Genomic DNA, 26,085 nt, shown 5'->3' with positions numbered 1-26,085 from the left:
ATAGAGCGAACAACTAGCAAGCAAAGATAGAAGTGATTTCGAGGGTATGGTCATCTTGCCTGAGATCCCGCAAGGAAGAAGAACGAGTCCATGAAGAAGACAACCGGGCATAGTCGCAAACGCGATGTTATCGGAACCAACCCGAAGAAGCAGCACCGGAAAGAAGCAAACAATATGGTAAACAACCATCACATAAGCATGGCATGATGCACAACCAAGTATGATGCATGTGTGCTTTAAAGAGGCATGGCATGGCAAAATGCACAAAACAATCCTACAAATTAAGTGGAGCTCAATATGCAACTCCGTTGCATATTGACGAATCACCACGTGACTTCTTTAGTTCTCTCCTGTTTATGTACTCAACAATATTAAATGTTGGTTAGCATGGCAAGAGGTGAAGCATACATAAACTAACTACCTAGTCAAGTTTAAATGAGGCCGGAAATAACAAACAACAATTCCGGAAAATCCTCATTTGCATATTTTAGTTTTGGTACTGTTCTGCCCTAGACCATATTTTAGAGTTATTAAACATGCAAAGTGAGTGCACCATGTTAAACTAGGCATTTTTCTACCCCATTTACATATAAAGTTTATTAAAATTGGAGTTATGATTATTTAGTTATGAAATAAACCATTTTAGCATGGCAAGAGGTAAATTATATGCAAACATTATTTTAAACATTTTTAACATGCATGAAAGTGTCATATTATTAATCTACACATAATTCTAAGCATTTTTCATATACAAAACATTTTAAACCGATGCACGGTTTGTGAGTTAGGATATGCATGAAATCTAGGGGGCTTTCTGCAAAACTGTTTTACTGGAATAATTAGGCAAAATCCCTGGACAAAGAAAAAAACAAACGGGCCGAAACTGATGGATCTGGGCTGGAGGGAGCTGCTCACATTGGGCCTAGTAGGCCGAAGCTGAAGTTGGGCCAGAGAGGAGGCCGCTGCTGGGCCTTGGAGGCCGGCCACGCTGGCTCTGGACCTAGTCAACGAGGACGAGTCGAGCGAGCTGCTGCTCGCAACTGAAAGAGCAGAGGCGGCAGCAATGTTCAAGCGCCAGCGGCTGGGCGCGATGGACTTCGGCGATGTGGGCGCCAGGAACGGAGGGAGGTGCAGCGAGATGGGTTCTTCAGGCAGCGAACGGCGGCGAGTCTCCACCGGATCTGACGAGGGGAGCTGGTTCCTGATGGCGGGAGTCGAATAGGACGACGGCGGCTCGGCTCCTATGAAGAAATACAGAGAGCGGATGAATGGGCGGCAAGGCGCGGGACTTGGCGGCGGCAGGCTTGGTCGTCGGCGCGGACGATGAGGCCCTGATTCGATGGGGTTCAAGTCGGCATAGGAGGCAGCGGTGGTGGAGGTTCGGACGGGGCGCCATGGACTCCACCTGTGTGAGAGAGAGAGAGGCGAGGTGAGTGAGAGGGAGAAGAACCAGAGGAGGAAGGGAAGGAAGAGGTGGCGCGACGGGGCCGGCCTGAGGACGGGGTCGCCGGCTGGCAGGCTCGCCGGGGCGGCGCGGCGTTGGAGGAGCTCGGCCTCGGGAGCGCTCGAGCACGGCTGCTGGGAGGTTGGATCGAGGCTGCTCGATCAGAAGAACTGGGGCACAGGAGCCACTGGATGCTGATCTGATGGTTCAGATGGGTGGATGGTTGGTGGGTCTGGGGAGGTGGCTGGATGTGCGTGGGTTGGTGAGGAGGGATCTGGGAGGATCCCAAGATTGAGAGTGGCGGCGGCGGGTGTGGGATTGGATGGATGGGACTGCCTAGACTAGGTTTTGGACCTATATATATACATAGCATATGGGTTAGATTAGGGGCGATCTAGTACCTCCGCTCAAAATCGGACGGATGGGAAAATAGGTTAGGTAGCGCAAAAAGAAAAACGGGGACATTTTGTAGATGTTTGGGGATGTTCTGAGTCCAACGGTGACAACTGCCTAGGTCGGGTTCAGGACATCTTTCAGACGCGCATGCGAGGGGGTCGATGCATTGTGCAAGGAGGGGTTTCGGCGCCTGGCGGTTGATAGCGGACTGTGGAGAGTGTGATGGGCTGAGAGGAGAGAAGAGAAGGCAGCCCGACAACCGTTTCCGGAGACCGAAAACGTCCGACATTTGACCGGCTATATTGCCGCTATAATTATCCGTTGGGGCATCAAACAGACTCCGAACGCGATGAAACTTGGCAGGCGGTCTACCTACAACATAACAAGACCGCATGCCAACTTTCAACCCATTCCGAGAACATTTTCGGACCACTTATAAAATAATATTTCAGACGTGCCGTGGGCGCGTGCGAGTGTGTCTGGGCTTAGAACGGACAACGGAAGGAACTGGGATACCCGGACAAATGCAAGTTTTGAAAACATGATGATGCAATGCACATGATGACATGATGAAATGCAACATGCAAGAAAAAGACAAGGCAACAATAACGAATAACTGGAAGACACCTGGCGCATCGGTTTCGGGGCGTTACAACCAGGCGGGCGCCAGCGCACGTTGTGTCCTTGTTTCCCCTTTGGTGCGAAGGGGGCAACCGCAGGCGTGGAGTATCGAGGCATCAAGCAAAGGTTTCCATATTGGTGCAATGAGACCAAGACCAGAAGGACGGCAAGACGGAGGTCACCATGGAGCCCAAGACGGCGTCATCACCAGAACCTTTGGCAGGCGAAGACCACCTTTTGTCAGGATAACTTGTACTAGCTGTCCTCTTTCGAATTGGCCGTTGTTGGCTCCTTTCCCGCTCAATATTTGGGGAGAGGACCAGGGCCTATATAAGTAGAACTAGCCACCACAATGGGGGAGGATGGACCTAAGCGGATCCAAGATCATCCACCCACACAAGTTCACGAGGCACAAGAACACCTCATCCTCAGGAGACTGTTCTTCCCCTTGTATTGTTCATGATCAGCCCAATAGGCAATCCACCACCACCACACTCGAGTAGGGTATTACACCACAACGATGGCCCGAACCAGTATAAATCTTGTGTCTTTCGGTGTTGTGAGTTCGTCGATTTCGTCCGCAAGATCTTAGAGAGCAAGGGCGTGGATCGATAGGGAGAAAACCTTCGCGTGCACCCCAGTGTTCGAACCTCGAGGGTTTGCCGGAACCCGTGATCCGACATTTGGCGCGCCAGGTAGGGGTGCGCTGAAGCTTCCTTCTGTCGCCTCGTGCCTTGTTGCTTCGTCGTCTCCATGGTAGACACGCGCCGCGCTCATGCTGAGCGTCGGGCTGCCCTCGCCGCCCACGTCGCTCAGACGGCTCCCGTCGGCGGGCCACCTCGTCGTTCCCCGTCGCCTGCCGCCAACGCCGCCACCGGCCCGGTGGGGAACGAGCAGCAAGCATCCTTGCTGCATCCCTCCGTGCGGAGGGACGACTGATGTCTACTACACAACCTTCTTCTTGTAGACGTTGTTGGGCCTCCAAGTGCAGAGGTTTGTAGGACAGTAGCAAATTTCCCTCAAGTGGATGACCTAAGTTTTATCAATCCGTAGGAGGCGTAGGATGAAGATGGTCTCTCTCAAGCAACCCTGCAACCAAATAACAAAGAGTCTCTTGTGTCCCCAACACACCCAATACAATGGTAAATTGTATAGGTGCACTAGTTCAGCAAAGAGATGGTGAAACAATTGGTATATGGATAGTAGATAAAGGTATTTGTAATCTGAAATAATAAAAATAGCAAGGTAACGAATGATAAAAGTGAGCGTAAACGGTATTGCAATGCTAGGAAGCAAGGCCTAGGGTTCATACTTTCACTAGTGTAAGTCCTCTCAACAATACTAACATAATTGGATCATAAAACTATCCCTCAAAATGCAACAAAGAGTCACTCCAAAGTCACTAATAGCGGAGAACGAACGAAGAGATTATGGTAGGGTACGAAACCACCTCAAAGTTATTCTTTCCAATCAATCCGTTGGGCCATTCCTATAAGTGTCACAAACAGCCCTAGAGTTCGTACTAGAATAACACCTTAAGATACAAATCAACCAAATCCCTAATGTCACCTAGATACTCCAATGTCACCTCAAGTATCCGTGGGCATGATTATACGATATGCATCACACAATCTCAGATTCATCTATTCAACCAACACAAAGGACCTCAAAGAGTGCCCCAAAGTTCTACTGGAGAATCACGACGAAAACGTGTGCCAACCCCTATGCATAGGTTCGTGGGCGGAACCCGCAAGTTGGTCACCAAAACATACATCAAGTGAATCACGTGATATCCCATTGTCACCACAGATATCCACGGCAAGACATACATCAAGTGTTCTCAAATCTTTAAAGACTCAATCCGATAAGATAACTTCAAGGGGAAAACTCAATTCATTACAAGAGAGTAGAAGGGGGAGAAAACATCATAGGATCCAACTATAATAGCAAAGCTCGCTATACATCAAGATCGTACCACCTCAAGAACACGAGAGAGAGAGAGAGAGAGAGAGAGATCAAACACATAGCTACTGGTACATACCCTCAGCCCCGAGGGAGAACTACTCCCTCCTCTTCATGGAGAGCACCGGGATGATGAAGATGGCCACCGGAGAAGGATTCCCCCTCCGGCAGGGTGCCGGAACGGGTCTAGATTGGCTTTCGGTGGCTACGGAGACTTCTGGCGGCGGAACTCCCGATCTATTGTGCTCTCAGATGTTTTAGGGTGTATGGAGATATATAGGCGGAAGAAGTATGTCAGGGGGGCCACGAGGGGCTCACGAGGGTGGAGGGCGCGCCTAGGGGGGTGGGCGCGCCCCCTGCCTCATGGCCTCCTCGCAGGTCCCCCGACGTGCACTCCAAGTCTTCTGGGCTTCTTTCCTTCCAAAAATGAGTTCCATGAAGTTTCAGGTCAATTGGACTCCGTTTGATATTCCTTTTCTTCGAAACCCTAAAACAGGGTAAAAACGAAAACTGGCACTGGGCTCTGGGTTAATAGGCTAGTCCCAAAAATGATATAAAAGTGTGTAATAAAGCCCATAAACATTCAAAACAGTAGATAATATAGAATGGAGCGATCAAAGATTATAGATACGTTGGAGACGTATCAGCATCCCGAAGCTTAATTCCTGCTCGTCCTCGAGTAGGTAAATGATAAAAACAGAATTTTTGATGCGAAGTGCTACTTGGCATAATTTCAATGTAATTCTTCTTAATTGTGGCATGAATATTCAGATCCAAAAGATTCAAGACAAAATTTCATATTGACATAAAAATGATAATACTTCAAGCATACTAACTAAGCAATTATGTCTTCTCAAAATAACATGGCCAAAGAAAGTTCATCCCTACAAAATCATATAGTTTAGTCATGCTCCATTTTCGTCACACAAGAATGCTCTCATCATGCACAACCCCGATGACAAGCCAAGCAATTGTTTCATACTTTAGTAATCTCAAACCTATAAACTTTCACGCAATACATGAGCGCGAGCCATGGACATAGCACTATGGGTGGAATAGAATATAATGAGGGGGTTATGTGGAGAAGACAAAAAAGGAGAAAGTCTCACATCAACGAGGCTAATCAATGGGCTATGGAGATGCCCACCGATTGATGTTAATCCAAGGAGTAGGGGTTGCCATGCAACGGATGCACTAGAGCTATAAATGTATGAAAGCTCAACAAAATAAACTAGTGGGTGTGCATCCAACTTGCTTGCTCACGAAGACCTAGGGCACTTGAGGAGGCCCGTTGTTGGAATATACAAGCCAAGTTCTATAATGAAAAATTCCCACTAGTATATGAAAGTGATAACATGAGAGACTCTCTACTATGAAGATCATGGTGCTACTTTGAAGCACAAGTGTGGTAAAAGGATAGTAACATTGTCCCTTCTCTCTTTTTCTCTCATTTTTTTATTTTTTATTTGGGCCTTCTCCTTTTTTATGGCCTCTTTTCCCTTTTTTTATTTGGGCTTCTTTGGCCTCATTTATTTATTTATTTTCGTCCGGAGTCTCATCCCGACTTGTGGGGGAATCATAGTCTCCATCATTCTTTCCTCATTGGGACAATGCTCTAATAATGATGATCATCACACTTTTATTTACTTACAACTCAAGAATTACAACTCGATACTTAGAACAAGATATGACTCTATATGAATGCCTCTGGTGGTGTACCGGGATGTGCAATGATGCATGAGTGACATGTATGAAAGAATTATGAACGGTGGCTTTGCCACAAATACGATGTCAACTACATGATCATGCAAAGCAATACGACAATGATGAACTGTGTCATAATAACGGAACTGTGGAAAGTTGCATGGCAATATATCTCAGAATGGCTATGGAAATGCCATGATAGGTAGGTATGGTGGCTGTTTTGAGGAAGGATATGGTTGGTGTATGATACCGGCGAAAGGTGCGCGGTACTAGAGAGGCTAGCAAAGGTGGAAGGGTGAGAGTGCGTATAATCCATGGACTCAACATTAGTCATAAAGAACTCACATACTTATTGCAAAAATCTATTAGTTATCGAAACAAAGTACTATGCGCATGCTCCTAGGGGGATAGATTGGTAGGAAAAGACCATCGCTCGTCCCCGACCGCCACTCATAAGGATGGCAATCAAAAAATAAATCATGCTCCGACTTCACCACATAACGGTTCACCATACGTGCATGCTACGGGAATCACAAGCTTCAACACAAGTATTTCTCAAATTCATAACCACTCAACTAGCATGACTCTAATATCACCATCTCCATATCTCAAAACAATTATCAAATCTCAAACTTCTCATAGTATTCAACACACTCATAAGAGAATTTTATTATTCTTGAATACCTAGCATATTAGGATTTTAAGAAAATTACCATGCTATTTAAGACTCTCAAAATAATCTAAGTGAAGCATGAGAGTTCATCTATTTCTTCAAAATAAAACTACCACCATGCTCTAAAAGATATAAGTGAAGCACTAGAGCAACAACAAACTACTCGAAAAGATATAAGTGAAGATCAATGAGTAGTTTAATAATTATGCAACTATGTGAAGACTCTCTAACATTTAATAATTTCAGATCTTGGTATTTTATTAAAACAGAAAGCAAAGCAAAATAAAATGACATCTAAGAATAGCAAACATCATGTGAAGAAGCAAAAACTTAGGATCAACCGATACTAACTGATAGTTGTTGAAGAACAAAGGTGGGATGCCAACCGGGGCATCCCCAAGCTTAGACACTTGAGACTTCTTGGAATATTATCTTGGGTGCCTTGGGAATCCCCAAGCTTGAGCTTTTGTGTCTCCTTAATTCCTCCCATATCACGGTCTCCCTAAATCTCAAAAGCTTCATCCACACAAAACTCAACAAGGACTCGTGAGATAAGTCAGTATAAACCATTGCCAAAACCTTATCATACTCTACTGTAGCAAATCACTAAAATTATTATTCTACATTTCATACTAAATGTCTCTCCATATTTAATAGTCCTATCCTCAAATAGAATCATTAAAGAAGCAAACATATGCAAACAATGCAAACATAACGGCAATCTGCCTAAACAGGATAGTCTGTAAAGAATGCAGCAACATCCATACTTCCCTATCTCCAAAAATTATGAAAGAAAATTCCCACTGTATTAAATTTATCAGAGATTGATATGCAAAAGGTTCCAAAATTTTATCACATTCTGACTTTTCTAGGGAATTATTGCAACAGCGGTAAACTTTCTGTTTTCAAACAGCAACATGTATACTTGTAACATAGGCATAGTAAAGGCTATCAATGCCACTTTTATTGAAATAAAATATGCAAAACATTGTTCTAAATAACAGCAAGAAAATGCAAATAAAATAAATCGACGCTCCAAGCAAAACACATATCATGTGGTGAATAAAAATATAGCTCCAAGTAAATTTACCGATGAACGAAGACGAAAGAGGGGATGCCTTCCGGGGCATCCCCAAGCTTAGGATCTTGGATATCCTTGAATATTATCTTGGGGTGACTTGGGAATCCCCAAGATTAGGCTCTTGCCAGTCATTATTCCATAGTCCATCGAATCCTTACCAAAAACTTGAAAACTTCACAACACAAAACTTAACAGAAAACTCGTAAGCTCCGTTAGTATAAGAAAATAAATCACCACTTCAAGGTACTGTAATGAACTCATTCTTTATTTATATTGGTGTTAAACCTACTGTATTCCAACTTCTCTATTGTTTATAAACTATTTTACTAGCCATAGATTCATCAAAATGAGCAAACAACACACGAAAAACAGAATCTGTCAAAAACAGAACAGTCTGTAGTAATCTGGATCAAACGTATACTTATGGAACTCATAAAATTCTAAAATAAATTTCTGGACCTGAGGAATTTATCTATTAATCATCTCCAAAAATAATTAGCTAAATATGACTCTCCAAATAAAAATGGCAGCAATTCTCGTGAGAGCTGAAGTTTCTGTTTTTTACAGCATGATCAACAAGACTTTCCCCAAGTCTTCCCAAAGGTTCTACTTGGCACAAACACTAATTAAAAGCATAAAAACATATCTAAACAGAGGCTAGATGAATTATTTATTACTAAACAGGAACAAAAATCAAGGAACTAAAATATAATTGGGTTGCCTCCCAACAAGCGCTATCGTTTAACGCCCCTAGCTAGGCATGATGATTTCAATGATGCTCACATAAAAGATAAGAATTGAAGCATAAAGAGAGCATCATGAAGAATATGACTAGCACATTTAAGTCTAACCCACTTCCTATGCATAGGGATTTTGTGAGCGAACAACTTGTGGGAACAATAATCAACTAGCATAGGAAGGTAAAACAAGCATAACTTCAAAATTTTAAGCACATAGGGAGGGAACTTGATATTATTGCAATTCTTACAAACATATATTCCTCCCTCATAATAATTTTCAGTAGCATCATGAATGAATTCAACAATATAACCAGCACTTAAAGCATTCTTTTCATGATCTATAAGCATAGAAATTTTATTACTCTCCACACAAGCAAAATTCTTCTCATTAATAGTAGTGGGAGCAAACTCAACAAAGTAACTATCATGGGATTGAAAATTGAAATCAAGATGACAAGTTTCATTGTTATTATTATTCTTTAAAGCATACGTGTCATCACAATAATCATCATAGATAGGAGGCATGCTTTCATCATAATAAATTTGCTCATCAAAACTTGGGGGACACAAAATATTATCTTCATCAAACATAGCTTCCCCAAGCTCGTGGCTTTGCATATCATTAGCATCATGGATATTCAAGGAATTCATACTAATAACATTGCAATCATGCTCATCATTCAAATATTTAGTGCCAAACATTTTATAGATTTCTTCTTCTAGCACTTGAGCACAATTATCCTTTCCATCATACTCACGAAAGATATTAAAAAGGTGAAGCGTATGAGACAAACTCAATTCCATTTTTTTGTAGTTTTCTTTTATAAACTAAACTAGTGATAAAACAAGAAACTAAAAGACTCGATTCCAAGATCTAAAGATATACCTTCAAGCACTCACCTCCCCGGCAACGGCGCCAGAAAAGAGCTTGAGGTCTACTACACAACCTTCTTCTTGTAGACGTTGTTGGGCCTCCAAGTGCAGAGGTTTGTAGGACAGTAGCAAATTTCCCTCAAGTGGATGACCTAAGGTTTATCAATCCGTAGGAGGCGTAGGATGAAGATGGTCTCTCTCAAGCAACCCAGCAACCAAATAACAAAGAGTCTCTTGTGTCCCCAACACACCCAATACAATGGTAAATTGTATAGGTGCACTAGTTCGGCGAAGAGATGGTGAAACAAGTGGTATATGGATAGTAGATAAAGGTATTTGTAATCTGAAATAATAAAAACAGCAAGGTAACGAATGATAAAAGTGAGCGTAAACGGTATTGCAATGCTAGGAAGCAAGGCCTAGGGTTCATACTTTCACTAGTGTAAGTCCTCTCAACAATACTAACATAATTGGATCATAAAACTATCCCTCAAAATGCAACAAAGAGTCACTCCAAAGTCACTAATAGCGGAGAACGAACGAAGAGATTATGGTAGGGTACGAAACCACCTCAAAGTTATTCTTTCCAATCAATCCGTTGGGCTATTCCTACAAGTGTCACAAACAGCCCTAGAGTTCGTACTAGAATAACACCTTACGATACAAATCAACCAAAACCCTAATGTCACCTAGATACTCCAATGTCACCTCAAGTATTCGTGGGCATGATTATACGATATGCATCACACAATCTCAGATTCATCTATTCAACCAACACAAAGGATCTCGAAGAGTGCCCCAAAGTTCTACTAGAGAATCACGACGAAAACGTGTGCCAACCCCTATGCATAGGTTCATGGGCGGAACCCGCAAGTTGGTCACCAAAAACATACATCAAGTGAATCACGTGACATCCCATTGTCACCACAGATATCCACGGCAAGACATACATCAAGTGTTCTCAAATCTTTAAAGACTCAATCCGATAAGATAACTTCAAGGGGAAAACTCAATTCATTACAAGAGAGTAGAAGGGGGAGAAAACATCATAGGATCCAACTATAATAGCAAAGCTCACGATACATCAAGATCGTACCACCTCAAGAACACGAGAGAGAGAGAGAGAGATCAAACACATAGCTACTGGTACATACCCTCAGCCCCGAGGGAGAACTACTCCCTCCTTGTCATGGAGAGCACCGGGATGATGAAGATGGCCACCGGAGAAGGATTCCCCCTCCGGCAGGTTGCCAGAACGGGTCTAGATTGGCTTTCGGTGGCTACGGAGACTTCTGGCGGCGGAACTCCCAATCTATTGTGCTCTCGGATGTTTTTAGGGTATATGGAGATATATAGGCGGAAGAAGTATGTCAGGGGGGGCCACGAGGGTGGAGGGCGCGCCCCCCTGCCTCGTGGCCTCCTCATAGGTCCCCCGATGTGCACTCCAAGTCTTCTGGGCTTCTTTCCTTCCAAAAATGAGTTCCGTGAAGTTTCAGGTCAATTGGACTCCGTTTGATTTTCCTTTTCTTCAAAACCCTAAAACAGGGTAAAAACAGAAACTGGCACTGGGCTCTGGGTTAATAGGTTAGTCCCAAAAATGATATAAATGTGTATAATAAAGCCCATAAACATTCAAAACAGTAGATAATATAGCTTGGAGCAATCAAAAATTATAGATACATTGGAGACGTATCAATAGCCGGTTCTTCTTCCCATGCACGTCGTCTCCCGTGGACGCATGGGCCGCTCTCCTCAATGCGCACGAGCTCCTGCGCTACTGTCCGGTCGACAACCTCTATGAGGACTGGCTCGGCCGCATCACCGAGCTTGTCCGCGCCGTAGGGTCTCCCCTGTGCCGTCCCTCTCTTCGCCTCTCCCTCCGCCAGCTACGGGCGACGTAGCCCACGGAGCGCCTCCACCACCTCAGCCCTAAGACGGTGCCCTGGCGCCAAGACACACGGCTCCATGATGCGACCCGCCGTGTCCCGCACCCGCGCGTGAAGAGAGAAGCTGTCAAGAAGTCCCTCAGCCGCAACAAAACGCTCCGCCGCTCCTCGCGCCACCACGCCAGGACCGGCTGCTGCGGCAAGCCCGCGTGCCACCTGTAGCGGCAGGGTGCGGACCCCATCAAGACCAAGCCCCAACCCCAAGGCGGGTCCCGGTGATCACAGCTGGCTGCCGCACCTTCACCCCCGAGCTGCGTAGCATCGCCTGGCCGGGCAAGTTCAGGCCGGATCTGCCTCCTCGCTACAACGGTACTCCCGACCCCGAGGAGTTCTTGCAACTCTACGAGCTGAGCATCGAAGCAGCCAACGGCGAGGAGAAATTCATGGTGAACTGGTTCCCCATGGCTCTCAAGAAAGGCGCCCGCTCCTGGCTCCTGAACCTGCCTCCGGGCTCAATCTCCTCCTAGGATGAAATGCGCACCCACTTCATCGCCAACTTCCAGGGCACTCGTGACCGCCCCCTTCCCCGGTCACGGGCGACCTGTGCCGCATCAAGCAGCAACCAGGAGAGACCCTACATAAGTACATTCAGCGCTTCGATAGCGCACGGATCAAGATCCCCAAGGTGACCGACGAGGCCATCATCTCTTCGTTCTCTGATGGCGTCCGCGACGTCAGGATGAAGGAGGAGCTCGCCATCGATGAAGAGTTGTGCACGACCCTGGAGTTGTTCATCATCATGACCAAGTGTGCTGGAGGTGAGGAGGGGCGCCTCTCCCTCCTTGAGCTCCCTGCTGTGGACCCAGAGGAGAAGAAGACCAAGGCCAAGGACGTGAAGCTCAAGGGAGCAGCCGTGCTCGCAGCAGAACTAGACACGAACCGTGGCAGAGACCAACCAGACTCATCCAACGGCAGTCGTCCGTTCTGCGCCTTCCACAACCTAAACACCCACCACACCAGCGACTACAAGAGCTTAGAGCCATTCGCGAAGGACGCTTCGGTTCACGCCCCGAGCGCGGCGACCGGGGCTATGGCCGAGGAGGAGGACGTGGTGGCGGACACTGGGATGACCGTGGCCCGCGCCAGGAGTGGCGCGACCGGCCTCGTGAGGACCGCTGGCAGCACTAGCCTCGCGAGGGCGCCTGAGGAATCAGCCTCGTGAGGATCGTCCTCAAGGAAATGCTGGACTTCCTCCACTGCCACCACCGCCAATAAGGAATGACGAACACCAGCAAGACGAGGGGGCTGGGGGCTTCCACGAACCGTGTGCTATCGCATGCATCTTGGGTGGAGCCCAGGCCCCAGCCTCGCAGCATATCTTCAAGCAGTTTGCTCGTGAAGTGAATGCAGTCCTCCCCAAGCTCGAAGCCACGTGCCCGCTCAGATGGTCCCAGTGCCCCATCACATTCAACTTGGCAGACCAGCTCAAGTGCGTAGCTACTGCTGGCACCCTCCCGATGCTTGTCTCCCAGTCATCAGCAACGGGCAAGTTACCAATACCCTCATTGACGGTGGCGCAGGGCTCAACGTCCTGTCCATCGACACGGTCGACAGCCTCCAAGTGCCGTATGACCAGCTTCAGCCCACCAAGCCTTTCTCAGGAGTGATCGACGGTTCCACCACACCGATAGGGCAGGTCCGCCTCCCTGTCACCTTCGGGGAACGCAAGAACTACCGCACCGAGCTCATCGACTTCGATGTTGCACACATCCGCCTGCCGTACAATGCCATCCTCGGGTATCCCGCCCTGGCCAAGTTTATGGCTGTGACCCATCACAGCTACAATGTCCTCAAGATGCCGGGAAGCAACGAAATCATCACGGTCCCATGTGAAGAAAGAGATGCGGTGTGCTCCCTCGATCGTGCCTTCCAAGCTACAGCAGTCGACGACCCCGGCAGCAAGGGCGAGGGCCCTCCTGAGGCCATCCCTAAGAAGAAGAAGCAGCTGTGACGTGCGGGACCTCAGGAGGGTGGCGTCACAGTCGGAGCCTCGTCAGGATCAGCACCTGCTCCAAGGGCGCCTCCCTCCATCACATAGGAAGGCGTGCCCGGTGCCCTTCTCGGGCAGGGCTCGGTTGCTTTCTTCTGGAAGGCCTCAGACTTTGCCCACATCACGAGGGAGGCGTTCTTTGCAACACGTTTCCCTCAGGAGGGCCCAGGGCAAGGATTGCGCACCGTTCAGGAGTTCATCACCAAGACCACCCAGGAGCTGCAAGACACAAGGGCCATGTGCGGCGACCGCCGCTCACGAGACGCAGCTTCCCATCCAGGCGAGGATGCCGAGCTGCATGTTTGCATCAACATTCCAGGGCTCAACAGGGCCGCTTCTCAGGAGCTTTTCTGGCCTTCGCGCGTGGGACGCTGCGAGGGCCCATCACACAGCTACGTCTGCATGCCCTTTGGCCTGTCAAGTGTATCGTCCGCCTACCAGCGCAACTTGCAGCGCATCCTAGCGGCTCAGGAGACCAGGCACCATGCCGTCCTGATGGAGATGGAGACGGTCCTCAAGGAACCACCTGAGCCCCCAGAGCCTCCCGAGGCTCAAAGCTCCGGAGGATCGTGAGGAGCAACCCCTTCGCCGTGCACCTTCAGCTGCCCAACTCTCCTTCGTCAACATAACTAGGTGACATCTTTCCAAGTTCATCTAGCTGGGAGCGCCCCTCGGGCTGCATCATTCCCAGGTCGCGTGGGTCCGTCCCTGTGGCATGTATCCCTTTTTATGTCTTTAGATTACCTTGTTGGGAACGCCCCTCGGGCTGCATCATCCCCAAGCCGCTCGGGCCTGACCCAGTGGCATGTATCTCTCGTGCACTTACTTAAGCCTGTTGCTCTCATGTTTGATCTACCTATGATTGCTACCTGCTCAACCGTTGCCTCCCACGGGGCTTCCTCACGCTGGCACGGCGCTGGTGCATGGGTCTGTCCCTACCACGTCAATAAACCTAAGCGGTCGAGCTCTGGCTTGTGGCACGCCTCGCGCACGTCACCTCACCAGGCCCTCAGTGCCTTCACCCCCTCGCGGAGCAACCAGCGGTAGGCTGGCAACCATAATGGCAGATTGTGTTCTTCCTTGTGCTGGCTCGCAGGGATCTCACGAAGATAGCACCAGGCGGCACTGCGAGCTCCCACCTCTTCCAAGTAATCCACTTGCACGTTAAAAAGGGGGGCTCCTGAGCATCGTGACTCGGGAGCTCGTACTAGTTCTCCAGCCCTCACCCCCTGGCCTTGACCACGACACATGACCTGGCATACCAGCGGTGGCCGAGCTCGCTCGAGGGCTGGGACCTGAGGACGTAGAGCACAAAGGGGAGCATTGAAGGGGGAGGACTCGTATAGGCCTGACCTAGCTACGCTGCGGATGTTCGCGCACAGTTCTGGCGCATCACGAAGAACCAACCCGGACCGCCAAGATAAGTCACGAGCTCAGATCAACCAATCGTTGGGACCTAGGGGACACGCTCACCGCAGCCCTATTGGGGCAACGTCGCCTCCCTTTCTTATCTTACCACAGTTTCTTGAGCGCTAAAGTGGACCCCCTGAGCATCGCGCCTCAGAGGCTCTTACTAGACCTCAGGCCGCTCACCTCCTAGCCTTGACCACGGCGCGTGACCTGGCATACCAGCAATAGCTGAAGCTTGCCTAGGGACCGGGACCTGTCGGCGTAGAGCAACAAGTTGTGGCGAGGTTGGAAAGGGAAGACCGAGCCTAAACAGGACTTGCGCTAACAAGGCTTCCGTAATTGGGATAACATGAACAAAGACATTGCAAACGCTATACACACCCCCACGGGGTGCTTCTTGATTCCTCGCAGGGAACAAAAGACATGAACCTAGGAGAATCCTATCTACACCCTGATAACCCACAAGTATAGGGGATCGCAACAGCTTTCGAGGGTAGAGTATCCAACCCAAATTTATTGATTCGACACAAGGGGAGCCAAAGAATATTCTCAAGTATTAGCAGCTGATTTGTCAATTCAACCACACCTGGAAACTTAGTATCTGCAGCAAAGTGTTTAGTAGCACATTAATATGATAGTGGTGGTAGCGGCAACAAAAGTAAAGACAACAAAAGTAATGTTTTTGGTATTTTGTAGTGATTGTAACAGTAGCAGCGGGAAGGTAAATAAGCGTAAACCAGTAGATGGAAAACTCGTAGGCACCGGATCAGTGATGGATAATTATGTCGGATGCGGTTCATCATGTAACAGTCATAACATAGGGTGACACAGAACTAGCTCCAATTCATCAATGTAATGTAGGCATGTATTCTGTATATAGTCATACGTGCTTATGGAAAAGAACTTGCATGACATCTTTTCTCCTACCCTCCCATGGCAGCGGGATCCTATTGGAAACTAAGGGATATTAAGGCCTCCTTTTAATAGAGAACCGGAACAAAGCATTAGCACATAGTGAATACATGAACTCCTCAAACTATGGTCATCACCGGGAGTGGTCCCGATTATTGTCACTTCGGGGTTGCCGGATCATAACACATAGTAGGTGACTATAGACTTGCAAGATAGGATCAAGAACTCACATATATTCATGAAAACATAATAGGTTCAGATCTGAAATCATGGCACTCGGGCCCTAGTGACAAGCATTAAGCATAGCAAAGTCATAGCAACATCAATCTCAGAACATAATGGATACTAGGGATCAAACCCTAACAAAACTAACTCGATTACATGATAAATCTCATCCAACCCATCACCGTCCAGCAAGCCTACGATGGAATTACTCACGCATGGCAGTGAGCATCATGAACTTGGTGATGGAGGATGGTTGATGATGACGACGGCGACGAATCCCCGTCTCCGGAGCCCCGAACGGACTCCCGATCAGCCCTCCCGAGAGGTTTTAGGGCTTGGCGGCGGCTTCGTATCGTAAAATGTGATGAATTCTTCTCTCTGATTTTTTCTCTCCGAAAGCAAATATATAGAGTTGGAGTTGGTGTCGGAGGGCATCCAGGGGGCCCACGAGGTAGGGGGCGTGCCCTAGGGGGGCGGCCCCCCACCCTCGTGAGAAGGTTGTGGGCCCACTGGTCTTCATCTTTGGCGAGGATTTTTTTTATTTTTTCTAAGATGTTCCGTGGAGTTTCAGGTCATTCCGAGAATATTTGTTTTCTGCACATAAAACAACACCATGGCAATTCTGCTGAAAACAGCGTCAGTCCGGGTTAGTTCCATTCAAATCATACAAGTTAGAGTCCAAAACAAGGGCAAAAGTGTTTGGAAAATTAGATACGACGGAGACGTATCAACTCCCCCAAGCTTAAACCCTTGCTTGTCCTCAAGCAATTCAGTTGACAAACTGAAAAAATAAAAACTTTGACAAACTCTGTTTGCTCTTGTTTTTGTAACTATGTCAAGCGAGCATTCAAGTTTTCAGCATAGATCATAACTAACCACATTTGCAATAATTCTCAGGTCTCACAATTACTCACATCAATAGCATAATCAACTAGCAAGCCATAATAATAAATCTCGGATGACAACACTTTCTCAAAACAATCATAATATGATATAACAAGATGGTATCTCGCTAGCCCTTTCTGAGACTGCAAAACATAAATGCAGAGCACCTTTAAAGATCAAGGACTGACTAGACATTGTAATTCATGGTAAAAGAGATCCAATCATAGTCATACCCAATATAAATTAACAGTGATGAATGCAAATGACAATTGTGCTCTCCAGCTAGTGCTTTTTAATAAGAGGGTGATGACTCAACATAAAAGTAAATGGATAGGCCCTTTGCAGAGGGAAGCAGGGATTTGTAGAGGTGCCAGAGCTCGGTTTTGCAATAGAGATAAATTGTATTTTGAGAGGTATACTTTCATTGTCAACGTATCAACTAAGAGATGGCGATATCTTCCATGCTAAACACATTATAGGCGGTTCCCAAACAGAATGGTAAAGTTTATACTCCCCCTCCACCAACAAGCATCAATCCATGGCTTGCTCGAAACAACGAGTGCCTCCAACATACATCAGGTCCCAGGGGGAGTTTTGTTTGCAATTAATTTTGATTTGGTTTGCATAAAGCATGGGACTGGGCTTCCCGGTGACCAGCCATTTTCTCGTGAGTGAGGAGCGGAGTCCACTCCTCTTGATAATAACCCGCCTAACACGGAAGATAAGGACAGCCTTGGTTGATACATGAGCTATTCGAGCATACAAAATAGAATGTTTATTTGAAGGTTTAGAGTTTGGCACATACAAATCTACTTGGAACGGCAGGTATATACCACATACAGGAAGGTATGGTGGACTCATCTGGAATAACTTTGGCGTTTAAGGGATTGGATGCACAAGCAGTATTCCCGCTTAGTACAGGTGAAGGCTAGCAAAAGACTGGGAAGCGACCAACTAGAGAGCGACAACAGCCATGTACATGCATTAAAATTAATAAACATTGGATGCAAGCATGAGTATGATATAATCTACCATGAACATAAATATCGTGAAGGCTGTGTTGATTTTGTTTCAACTACATGCGTGAACATGTGCCAAGTCAAGTCACTTAAATCATTCAAAGGAGGATACCACCCCATCATACCACATCATAATCATCTCAATAGCATGTTGACACACAAGGTAAATCATTATAACTCATAGCTAATCAAGCATGGCACAATAAACTATGATCTCTAATTGTCATTGCAAACATGTATATTCATAATAAGCTGGATCAAGAACGAGGGACTCATCATATTTACAAAAACAAAAGAGGTCGAGTTCATACCGGCTTTTCTCAAATCAGTCAGTCCATCATATATCATTATAATTGCCTTTCACTTGCACGACTGAACGGTGTGAATAATAATAAGAGTGTACGTGCATTGGACTAAGCTGGAATATGCGAGCATTCAATAAACAGGAGAAGACAAGGCAATATGGGCTCTTGGTTAAATCAACAATAATGCATATAAGACCCACTTCAACAATTTAATTATGGTCTTCTCCTACTGACCCCCAGAGAAAAGAAAAGAAACAAAACTATTTACACGGGAAAGCTCCCAACAAGCAAAAGAAGAACGGGAAATATTTTTGGGTTTTCTTTTTAATTATTACTACTACAGCAGAAAAATAAACTACTACTAATTTTTTTGTTTTTTCTTAAGGTTTAGCAAACACACAAGAAGAAAGCAGGAAAAAGAAAATAAACTAGCATGGATATTACAGTGAAAAAGTATGAGCACCGACATCTAGCAAAGAGTGTGTGTGAACATAAATGTAATGTCGGTGAGAAATACATACTCCCCCAAGCTTAGGCTTTTGGCCTAAGTTGGTCTATGGCCACAGCTGGCCTGGCGGATATCGATAATAATAATTGTTGGGGTCATACTGTGATGAGGAAAAATAGTTGGGATCATACTATGATGAAGAAGAAGACTCTGACTGCCACTGGCTGACAGTCATCTCTGGATCCCAAGAATAAACAGATTGTCATGGAGGTTCATCTTGTGGTTCCTGTTCCGGGGCTGGTGCAGGATTCTTGTAAGCTTGGAAGGCAGCCCACGTAACGAGGTAGGGTCCTATAAAATTAAACAAAGAAGGAGCAGGCAGGATAATAGTCTCAGGATGGTGTTTGTTAAAGAACAATTGATATTTAAGCTCTCCTGCCCTATTCTTAACAATAAAATCATGTGCCACCATACTTTTATGATCTAAATAAACACAGGGCAGCACCTTTTCTTCCTTCTTAGCATGCCTAATAGGTATGTTAAAATGTGCAGCTAGGCGTGTGGCATAGATGCCTCCAAAGATGGGACCCTTAGTACGGTTCATACTTAACCGTCTAGCAATAATACCGCCCATACTAAAAGTGTTATCACTGTATAAACCATGGTGCAGAATAATTATATCAGGGATACTAAGTTTTCCACTGTTTCCGCATCCAATTAAACAACGACTAGCAAATAATTCAAAGTAGCATAAAACAGGAAAATGTATGCTAGTGATTCGTGCATCGGAAACCTTTCTAGTTTCTCCTACAGTGATAGTATCAATAAACCCAGCCACATCATCATGATGTGGTTCTTCTGTCTTGCCCTCAAAAGGGATTAAACAAATCCGACAGAGATCATAGTGACATCTCCTTATCCTCATCATATAAATGAAACTCCACCGTAGGTGGTGAGTTCCTAGAATGAAAATGAAAGTTTTGCACAAAAGTATTTGTGAGTAAGAGATACTGATCGCATTGGTCGTGGAGGAAAGCGGTGAGGCCTGCATTGTGAGCCAATTCATGAAAATCTTCGTAATACCGGCTGCTCTCAAGAAATCTTCAGAAGGCCATTCACACGCCCGAATCTCCACGGTGCGTGGCAAATTATACTTAGGCTTCGGTGCCTTTTCCTTCGAGCTTTGGCTCGATGAGCCCCTCAAAAATCTCCTCATTATTTTTCTGAAATAATCTAAAATTTTTAGTAACTTCAAACAAAAGTGAACCAACTTTAATAAAACTGATAGCAACTACTCCTACAAGTGCCTAGAGCCTATATCAAGCATTAGAACTACTTAGAACCATATAAATTTGACATGCAAGCTCAAGAACATGGTCACCTATGCAGCACAAATTTGCAAAGAATAAAGCACTAGAACAAAAACTAATTGGACCAATGGAGGAGTCACATACCAAGGAACAATCTCCCCAAGCAGATTTGCGAGAGGTGCTTTGAGCAAGGAGATCGAAAATCACGGCAAAAGTGGCTGGAACTCGTGCTTGAGTTGGTTTTTCGGGTTTGTGTGAGACAGAGGAAGAAGATGGGTGCTGGGATAAGTGGAGGAGGGCCACCATGGGCCCACAAGGCAGGGGGGCGTGCCCTAGGGGGGGCACCCACCACCCTCGTGGCCAGGTGGCAGCTCCTCCCGCGGTAATTTTTGCACAGTAAATCCTCAAATATTCCCAAAAAAATCATATTAAATTGGCATGTAATTCTGAGGACTTTTATTTTCGGGATATTTTTATATTGCACGGATAAGTCAGGAAACAGACAGAAAATACTATTTTTACTTTATTTAATATAAATAACAGAAAGTAAAAGTGGGGTATAGAAGTTTGTGCTTCTAGTTTCATCCATCTCATGCTCATCAAAAAGAATCCACTAACAAGGTTGATCAAGTCTTGTTAACAAACTCATTCCGATAATCATGAAACCGGAGAAACTTCGAATAACACTAAGTGACCTCAACAGGGATATGCACATCCCCAATAATAAGAATATCATATTTCTTCTTGACAGTAGGAAGAGGAAATTCAAAACCTCCAAATATAATCGATGGAATTTTTCCAATAGAGTTGATACTATGAACTTGAGGTTGTTTCCTCGGAAAGTGTACCGTATGCTCATTACCATTGACATGAAGTGACATTGCCTTTGTTGCAATCAATAAAAGCCCCTGCAGTATTAATAAAAGGTCTTCCAAGAATAATAGACATACTATCATCCTCGGGAATATCAAGTATAACAAAGTCCGTTAAGATAGTAACGTTTGCAACCACAACAGGCGCATCCTCACAAATACCGACATGTATAGCAGTTGATTTATCAGCCATTTGCAAAGATATTTCAGTCGGTGTCAGCTTATTCAAGTCAAGTCTACGATATAAAGAGAGAGGCATAACACTAACACTGGCTCCAAGATAACATAAAGCAGTTTTAATATAATTTCTTTTAATGGAGCAAGGTATAGTAGGTACTCCGGGATCTCCAAGTTTCTTTGCTATTCCATCCTTAAAAGTATAATTAGCAAGCATGGTGGAAATTTCAGCTTCCGATATCTTTCTTTTATTAGTAATGATATCCTTCATATATTTAGCATAAGGATTTGTTTTGAGCACATCAGTTAATCGCATATGCAAAAAGATAGGCCTAATCATTTCAGCAAATCGCTCAAAATCCTCGTCATCCTTTTTCTTGGATGGTTTCGGAGGAAAGGGCATGGGTTTCTGAACCCAAGGTTCCCTTTCTTTACCATGTTTCCTAGCAACAAAGTCTCTTTTATCATAACGTTGATTCTTTGATTATGGGTTATCAAGATCAACAGCAGGTTAAATTTCTACATCATTATCATTACTAGGTTGAGCATCATCATGAACATCATCATTAATATTTTTACTAGGTTCATGTTCATTACCAGATTGTGTTTCAGCATCAGACATAGAAATATCATTTGGATTATCAGGTGGTTCAGCAATAGGTTCACTAGAAGTTTGCACAGTTCTATCATTTTTCTTCTTCTTCTTTTTAGAAGAACTAGGAACATCAATATTATTTCTTTGAGAATCTTGCTCGATTCTCTTAGGGTGGCCTTCAGGATACAAAGGTTCCTGAGTCATTCTACCAGTTCTAGTAGCCACTCTAATGGCATATTCATTTTTCTTACTATTCATTTCATCAAGCACTTCTTTTTTAGCCTTAAGTACTTGTTCTACTTGAGTAGTAACCATAGAAGCATGTTTGCTAACAAGTTTAAGTTCACCTTTAATACTAGCCATATAATCACCCAAGCATCTAATCATATAAGCATTTTCTTTTAATTGTCTACCAAAATAAGCATTGAAGTCGTCTTGCTTAAACATAAAGTTATCAAACTCATCCAAGCACTGACTAGCAATTTTAGTAGGAGGGATCTCAGCTTTATCATATCTACAGAGAGAATTTACCTTTACTACCTGTGTTGGGATATCGGGATCAGGAGGTTCTTCAGTAAATAAAGAATTGAGAACATATGTTTCTTCAACAGGCGGTATATTAAGACCATGTATTTCTTCAATAGGAGGTAAATTCTTAACGTCTTCAGCTTTAATACCTTTTTCTTTCATAGATTTCTTTGCCTCTTGCATATCTTCGGGACTGAGAAATAGAATACCTCTCTTCTTCGGAGTTGGTTTAGGAATAGGTTTAGTAATTGGAGCAGGAGTTGGCTCAGGAGGTGCCCAATTATTTTCATTTGTCAACATATTATTCAATAGAATTTCAGCTTCATCCGGTGTTCTTTCCCTCAAAAGAGAACCAGCACAACTATCCAGGTAATCTATGGAAGCATCGGTTAGTCCATTATAAAAGATATCAAGTATTTCAGGTTTCTTAAGAGGATGATCAGGCAAAGCATTAAGTAACTTGAGAAGCCTCCCCCAAGCTTGTGGGAGACTCTCTTCTTTAATTTGCACGAAGTTGTATATTTCTCTCAAAGCAGCTTGTTTCTTATGAGCAGGGAAATATTTAGCAGAGAAGTAATAAATCATATCCTGGGGACTACGCACACAACCAGGATCAAGAGAATTAAACCATATCTTAGCATCACCCTTTAATGAGAATGGAAATATTTTGAGTATATAAAAGTAACACGATCTCTCATCATTAGTGAACATGGCAGCTATATCATTTAACTTAGTAAGATGTGCCACAACAGTTTCAGATTCATAGCCATAAAACGGATCAGATTCAACCAAAATAAGTATATCAGGATCAACAGAGAATTCATAATCCTTATCAGGAACACATATAGGTGAAGTAGCAAAAGCAGGGTCGGGTTTCATTTTATCTCTAAGTGATTCTTTGTTCCATTTAATTAATAACCTCTTAATCTCATATCTATCCTTGCAAGCTAAAATAGCGGCAGAAGATTCCATATCAAAAAGATAGCCCTCAGGAATAACAGGCATATTTTCATCATCACTATCATCATCGTATTCAGATTCAATAATTTCTTTTTCTCTAGCCCTAGCAATTTGTTCATCAAGAAATTCACCAAGGGACACAGTAGTATCACGCATAGAAGCAGTTTCATCATAAGTATCATGCATAGCTGAAGTGGCATCATCAATAACATGCGACATATCAGAACGAATAGCAGAAGCAGGTGTAGGTGTCGCAAACTTACTCATAACAGAAGGTGAATCAAGTGCAGAGCTAGATGGCAGTTCGTTACCTTCCCTCGTAGTTGAGGGATAGATCTTGGTTTTTGGATCTCTCAAGTTCTTCATAGTGTCCAGTAGATATAAATCCCAAGTGAGTCAAAGAATAGAGCTATGCTCCCCGGCAATGGCACAATAAATTAGTCTTGATAACCCACAAGTATAGGGGATCGCAATTGCTTTCGAGGGTAGAGTATTCAACCCAAATTTATTGATTCGACACAAGGGGAGCCAAAGAATATTCTCAAGTATTAGCAGCTGATTTGTCAATTCAACCACACCTGCAAACTTAGTATCTGCAGCAAAGTGTTTAGTAGCACAATAATATGATAGTGGTGGTAGCGGCAACAAAAGTAAAGACAGCAAAAGTAATGTTTTTGGTATTTTGTAGTGATTGTAACAGTAGCAGTGGGAAGGTAAATAAGCGTAAACCAGTATATGGAAAACTCGTAGGCACCGGATCAGTGATGGATAATTATGCCGGATGCGGTTCATCATGTAACAGTCATAACATAGGGTGACACAGAACTAGCTCCAATTCATCAATGTAATGTAGGCATGTATTCTGTATATAGTCATACGTGCTTATGGAAAAGAACTTGCATGACTCTTTTCTCCTACCCTCCAGTGGCAGCGGGATCCTATTGGAAACTAAGGGATATTAAGGCCTCCTTTTAATAGAGAACCGGAACAAAGCATTAGCACATAGTGAATACATGAACTCCTCAAACTATGGTCATCATCGGGAGTGGTCCCGATTATTGTCACTTCGGGGTTGCCGGATCATAACACATAGTAGGTGACTATAGACTTGCAAGATAGGATCAAGAACTCACATATATTCATGGAAACATAATAGGTTCAGATCTGAAATCATGGCACTCGGGCCCTAGTGACAAGCATTAAGCATAGCAAAGTCATAGCAACATCAATCTCAGAACATAATGGATACTAGGGATCAAACCCTAACAAAACTAACTCGATTACATGATAAATCTCATCCAACCCATCACCGTCCAGCAAGCCTACGATGGAATTACTCACGCACGGCGGTGAGCATCATGAAATTGGTGATGGAGGATGGTTGATGATGACGACGGCGACGAATCCCCCTCTCCGGAGCCCCGAACGGACTCCAGATCAGCCCTCCCGAGAGGTTTTAGGGCTCGGCGGCGGCTCCGTATCGTAAAATGCGATGATTTCTTCTCTCTGATTTTTTCTCTCCGAAAGCAAATATATAGAGTTGGAGTTGGCATCGGAGGGCATCCAGGGGGGCCCATGAGGTAGGGGGGCGCCCCCCACCCTCGTGAGAAGGGTGTGGTCCCCCCGGTCTTCATCTTTGGCGAGGATTTTTTATTGTTTTTTCTAAGATGTTCCGTGGAGTTTCAGGTCATTCCGAGAATATTTGTTTTCTGCACATAAAACAACACCATGGCAATTCTGCTGAAAACAGCGTCAGTCCGGGTTAGTTCCATTCAAATCATACAAGTTAGAGTCCAAAACAAGGGCAAAAGTGTTTGGAAAAGTAGATACGACGGAGACGTATCACACCCCCCGCGGCTGACGCCATCATCAACAGTGGGCCGCAGGAGGCCGGCGACAACCCCATCTAGATTAGTGATGGCGGCAGCCGGACGTTGCGGCCTTGCTCCGGGCGCGACGAGAGCTCGGGGGCACGCAGTTGTCGTTGCTCGTCTCCGGAGTCTCATAGAGCTCGGGAGAACCGCTGGACTCCAAAAAGTCGCTACTGTTGGAGCAGCCGCGAGCGGGGCGCGCCTCATCCTGGCGCTCCCCTTCGGGGCAACACTCCAAGCGGCGACCCTCTGCGTCAAAGACCTTGAAGAACAGCATGGAGGCGCCATCGTACTCGAAGTGGATCACGAGGGCGCCCTCCACACGGAAAACCCGCACGACCTCGCCCCAGCCGTGGGCCATGAAGGTCTTGTCGGTGGAGACTGCTTCAACCTCTGCTCCGGTCGCCGGAGCATCGCAGTCAGCACGCTGCAACTAGAGCTCAAGAGGCCCCCTCGGTGGCATCACCTCATAAAAGAAGTGCGAGAAGCGGATCCAGGAGCTTGGGGCCATCGCCGCCCATAACACGAGCTCGCATGAGGAGTCCACGGCGTGGACTCCAGGAGCGACGACGCTCATCGCCGCAGCGCGTCGACCTTGGCCGCGGTGCACGCACCGGCGTTCGTCGCTCCTTCCTCCTGAGCCCTCGGCTTGGGTGTACAAGGGCAGCGGATACCCAGGAGGAGGCCGCTCGCACAAAGGCCTCATCACCACCTGCATCTCCGCAGCGTCGCAGCGGTGGACCGACCTCTTCTTCGGCGGGAGCAGCGCTGGCATGTCGAGGGGAACCTTTCCTTTCTCCTCAGCCGAAAACCTACGGATCGACGCCATTGAAGTTGCTGCTATCGGTGGAGTAGAGGAAGAAAAAGTGAGCGGAATGGGAAGAGAAGGGTGACGGGGGCTCTGCCCCCTCCCCATTTATAGCAGGAGAAGGCCAACCAGCACCTCCATGATCACATGTAATGATGCCTTTCCTTGCATGTCGCAAGGACTTGTCAAGTCGGGCAGTTGCCGAGGCAGCGTGGGAAAGTGGAGACGCCCACGTCCAGTCAACCGCCACACGTCAACCGAGGCCGGAGGCTTTTGGGGCCCATGGCGCTCCATGATTGATCCTTTGGCTTCGCCTCAAAGCCAAGACCG

At 45.6% G+C, this 26,085-nt stretch overlaps 1 protein-coding gene across 1 annotated transcript; it reads right to left on the bottom strand.

Moving 5' to 3' along the window:
• Nucleotides 1-25,776, bottom strand: LOC125554720 (proline-rich receptor-like protein kinase PERK8). Its single transcript, XM_048718173.1, has 3 exons — nt 25,622-25,776; nt 916-1,600; nt 1-59 (listed from the first exon to the last, which is right to left on the bottom strand). Exons 1-3 carry the CDS (start codon nt 25,774-25,776, stop codon nt 51-53), a joined length of 849 nt encoding a protein of 282 aa, XP_048574130.1. The 3' UTR covers nt 1-50.
• Between the last annotated feature and the right edge of the window lie 309 nt (nt 25,777-26,085).

Source organism: Triticum urartu, chromosome 4, assembly GCF_003073215.2.
Source record: "Triticum urartu cultivar G1812 chromosome 4, Tu2.1, whole genome shotgun sequence".
NCBI classification, from domain to species: domain Eukaryota; kingdom Viridiplantae; phylum Streptophyta; class Magnoliopsida; order Poales; family Poaceae; genus Triticum; species Triticum urartu.
Note: the sequence above shows the minus strand (reverse complement) of the source record. Positions and strands in the feature narration are given on the sequence as shown.

Coding starts and splice junctions, on each gene's coding strand:
- LOC125554720 (XM_048718173.1), bottom strand. CDS start 25,776: ATGGCGTCGATCCGTAGGTTTTCGGCTGAGGAGAAAGGAAAGGTTCCC. Junction 1,601..25,621: donor TGCGAGCGGCCTCCTCCTGG/GTATCCGCTGCC, acceptor CTTCTGATCGAG/CAGCCTCGATCCAACCTCCC.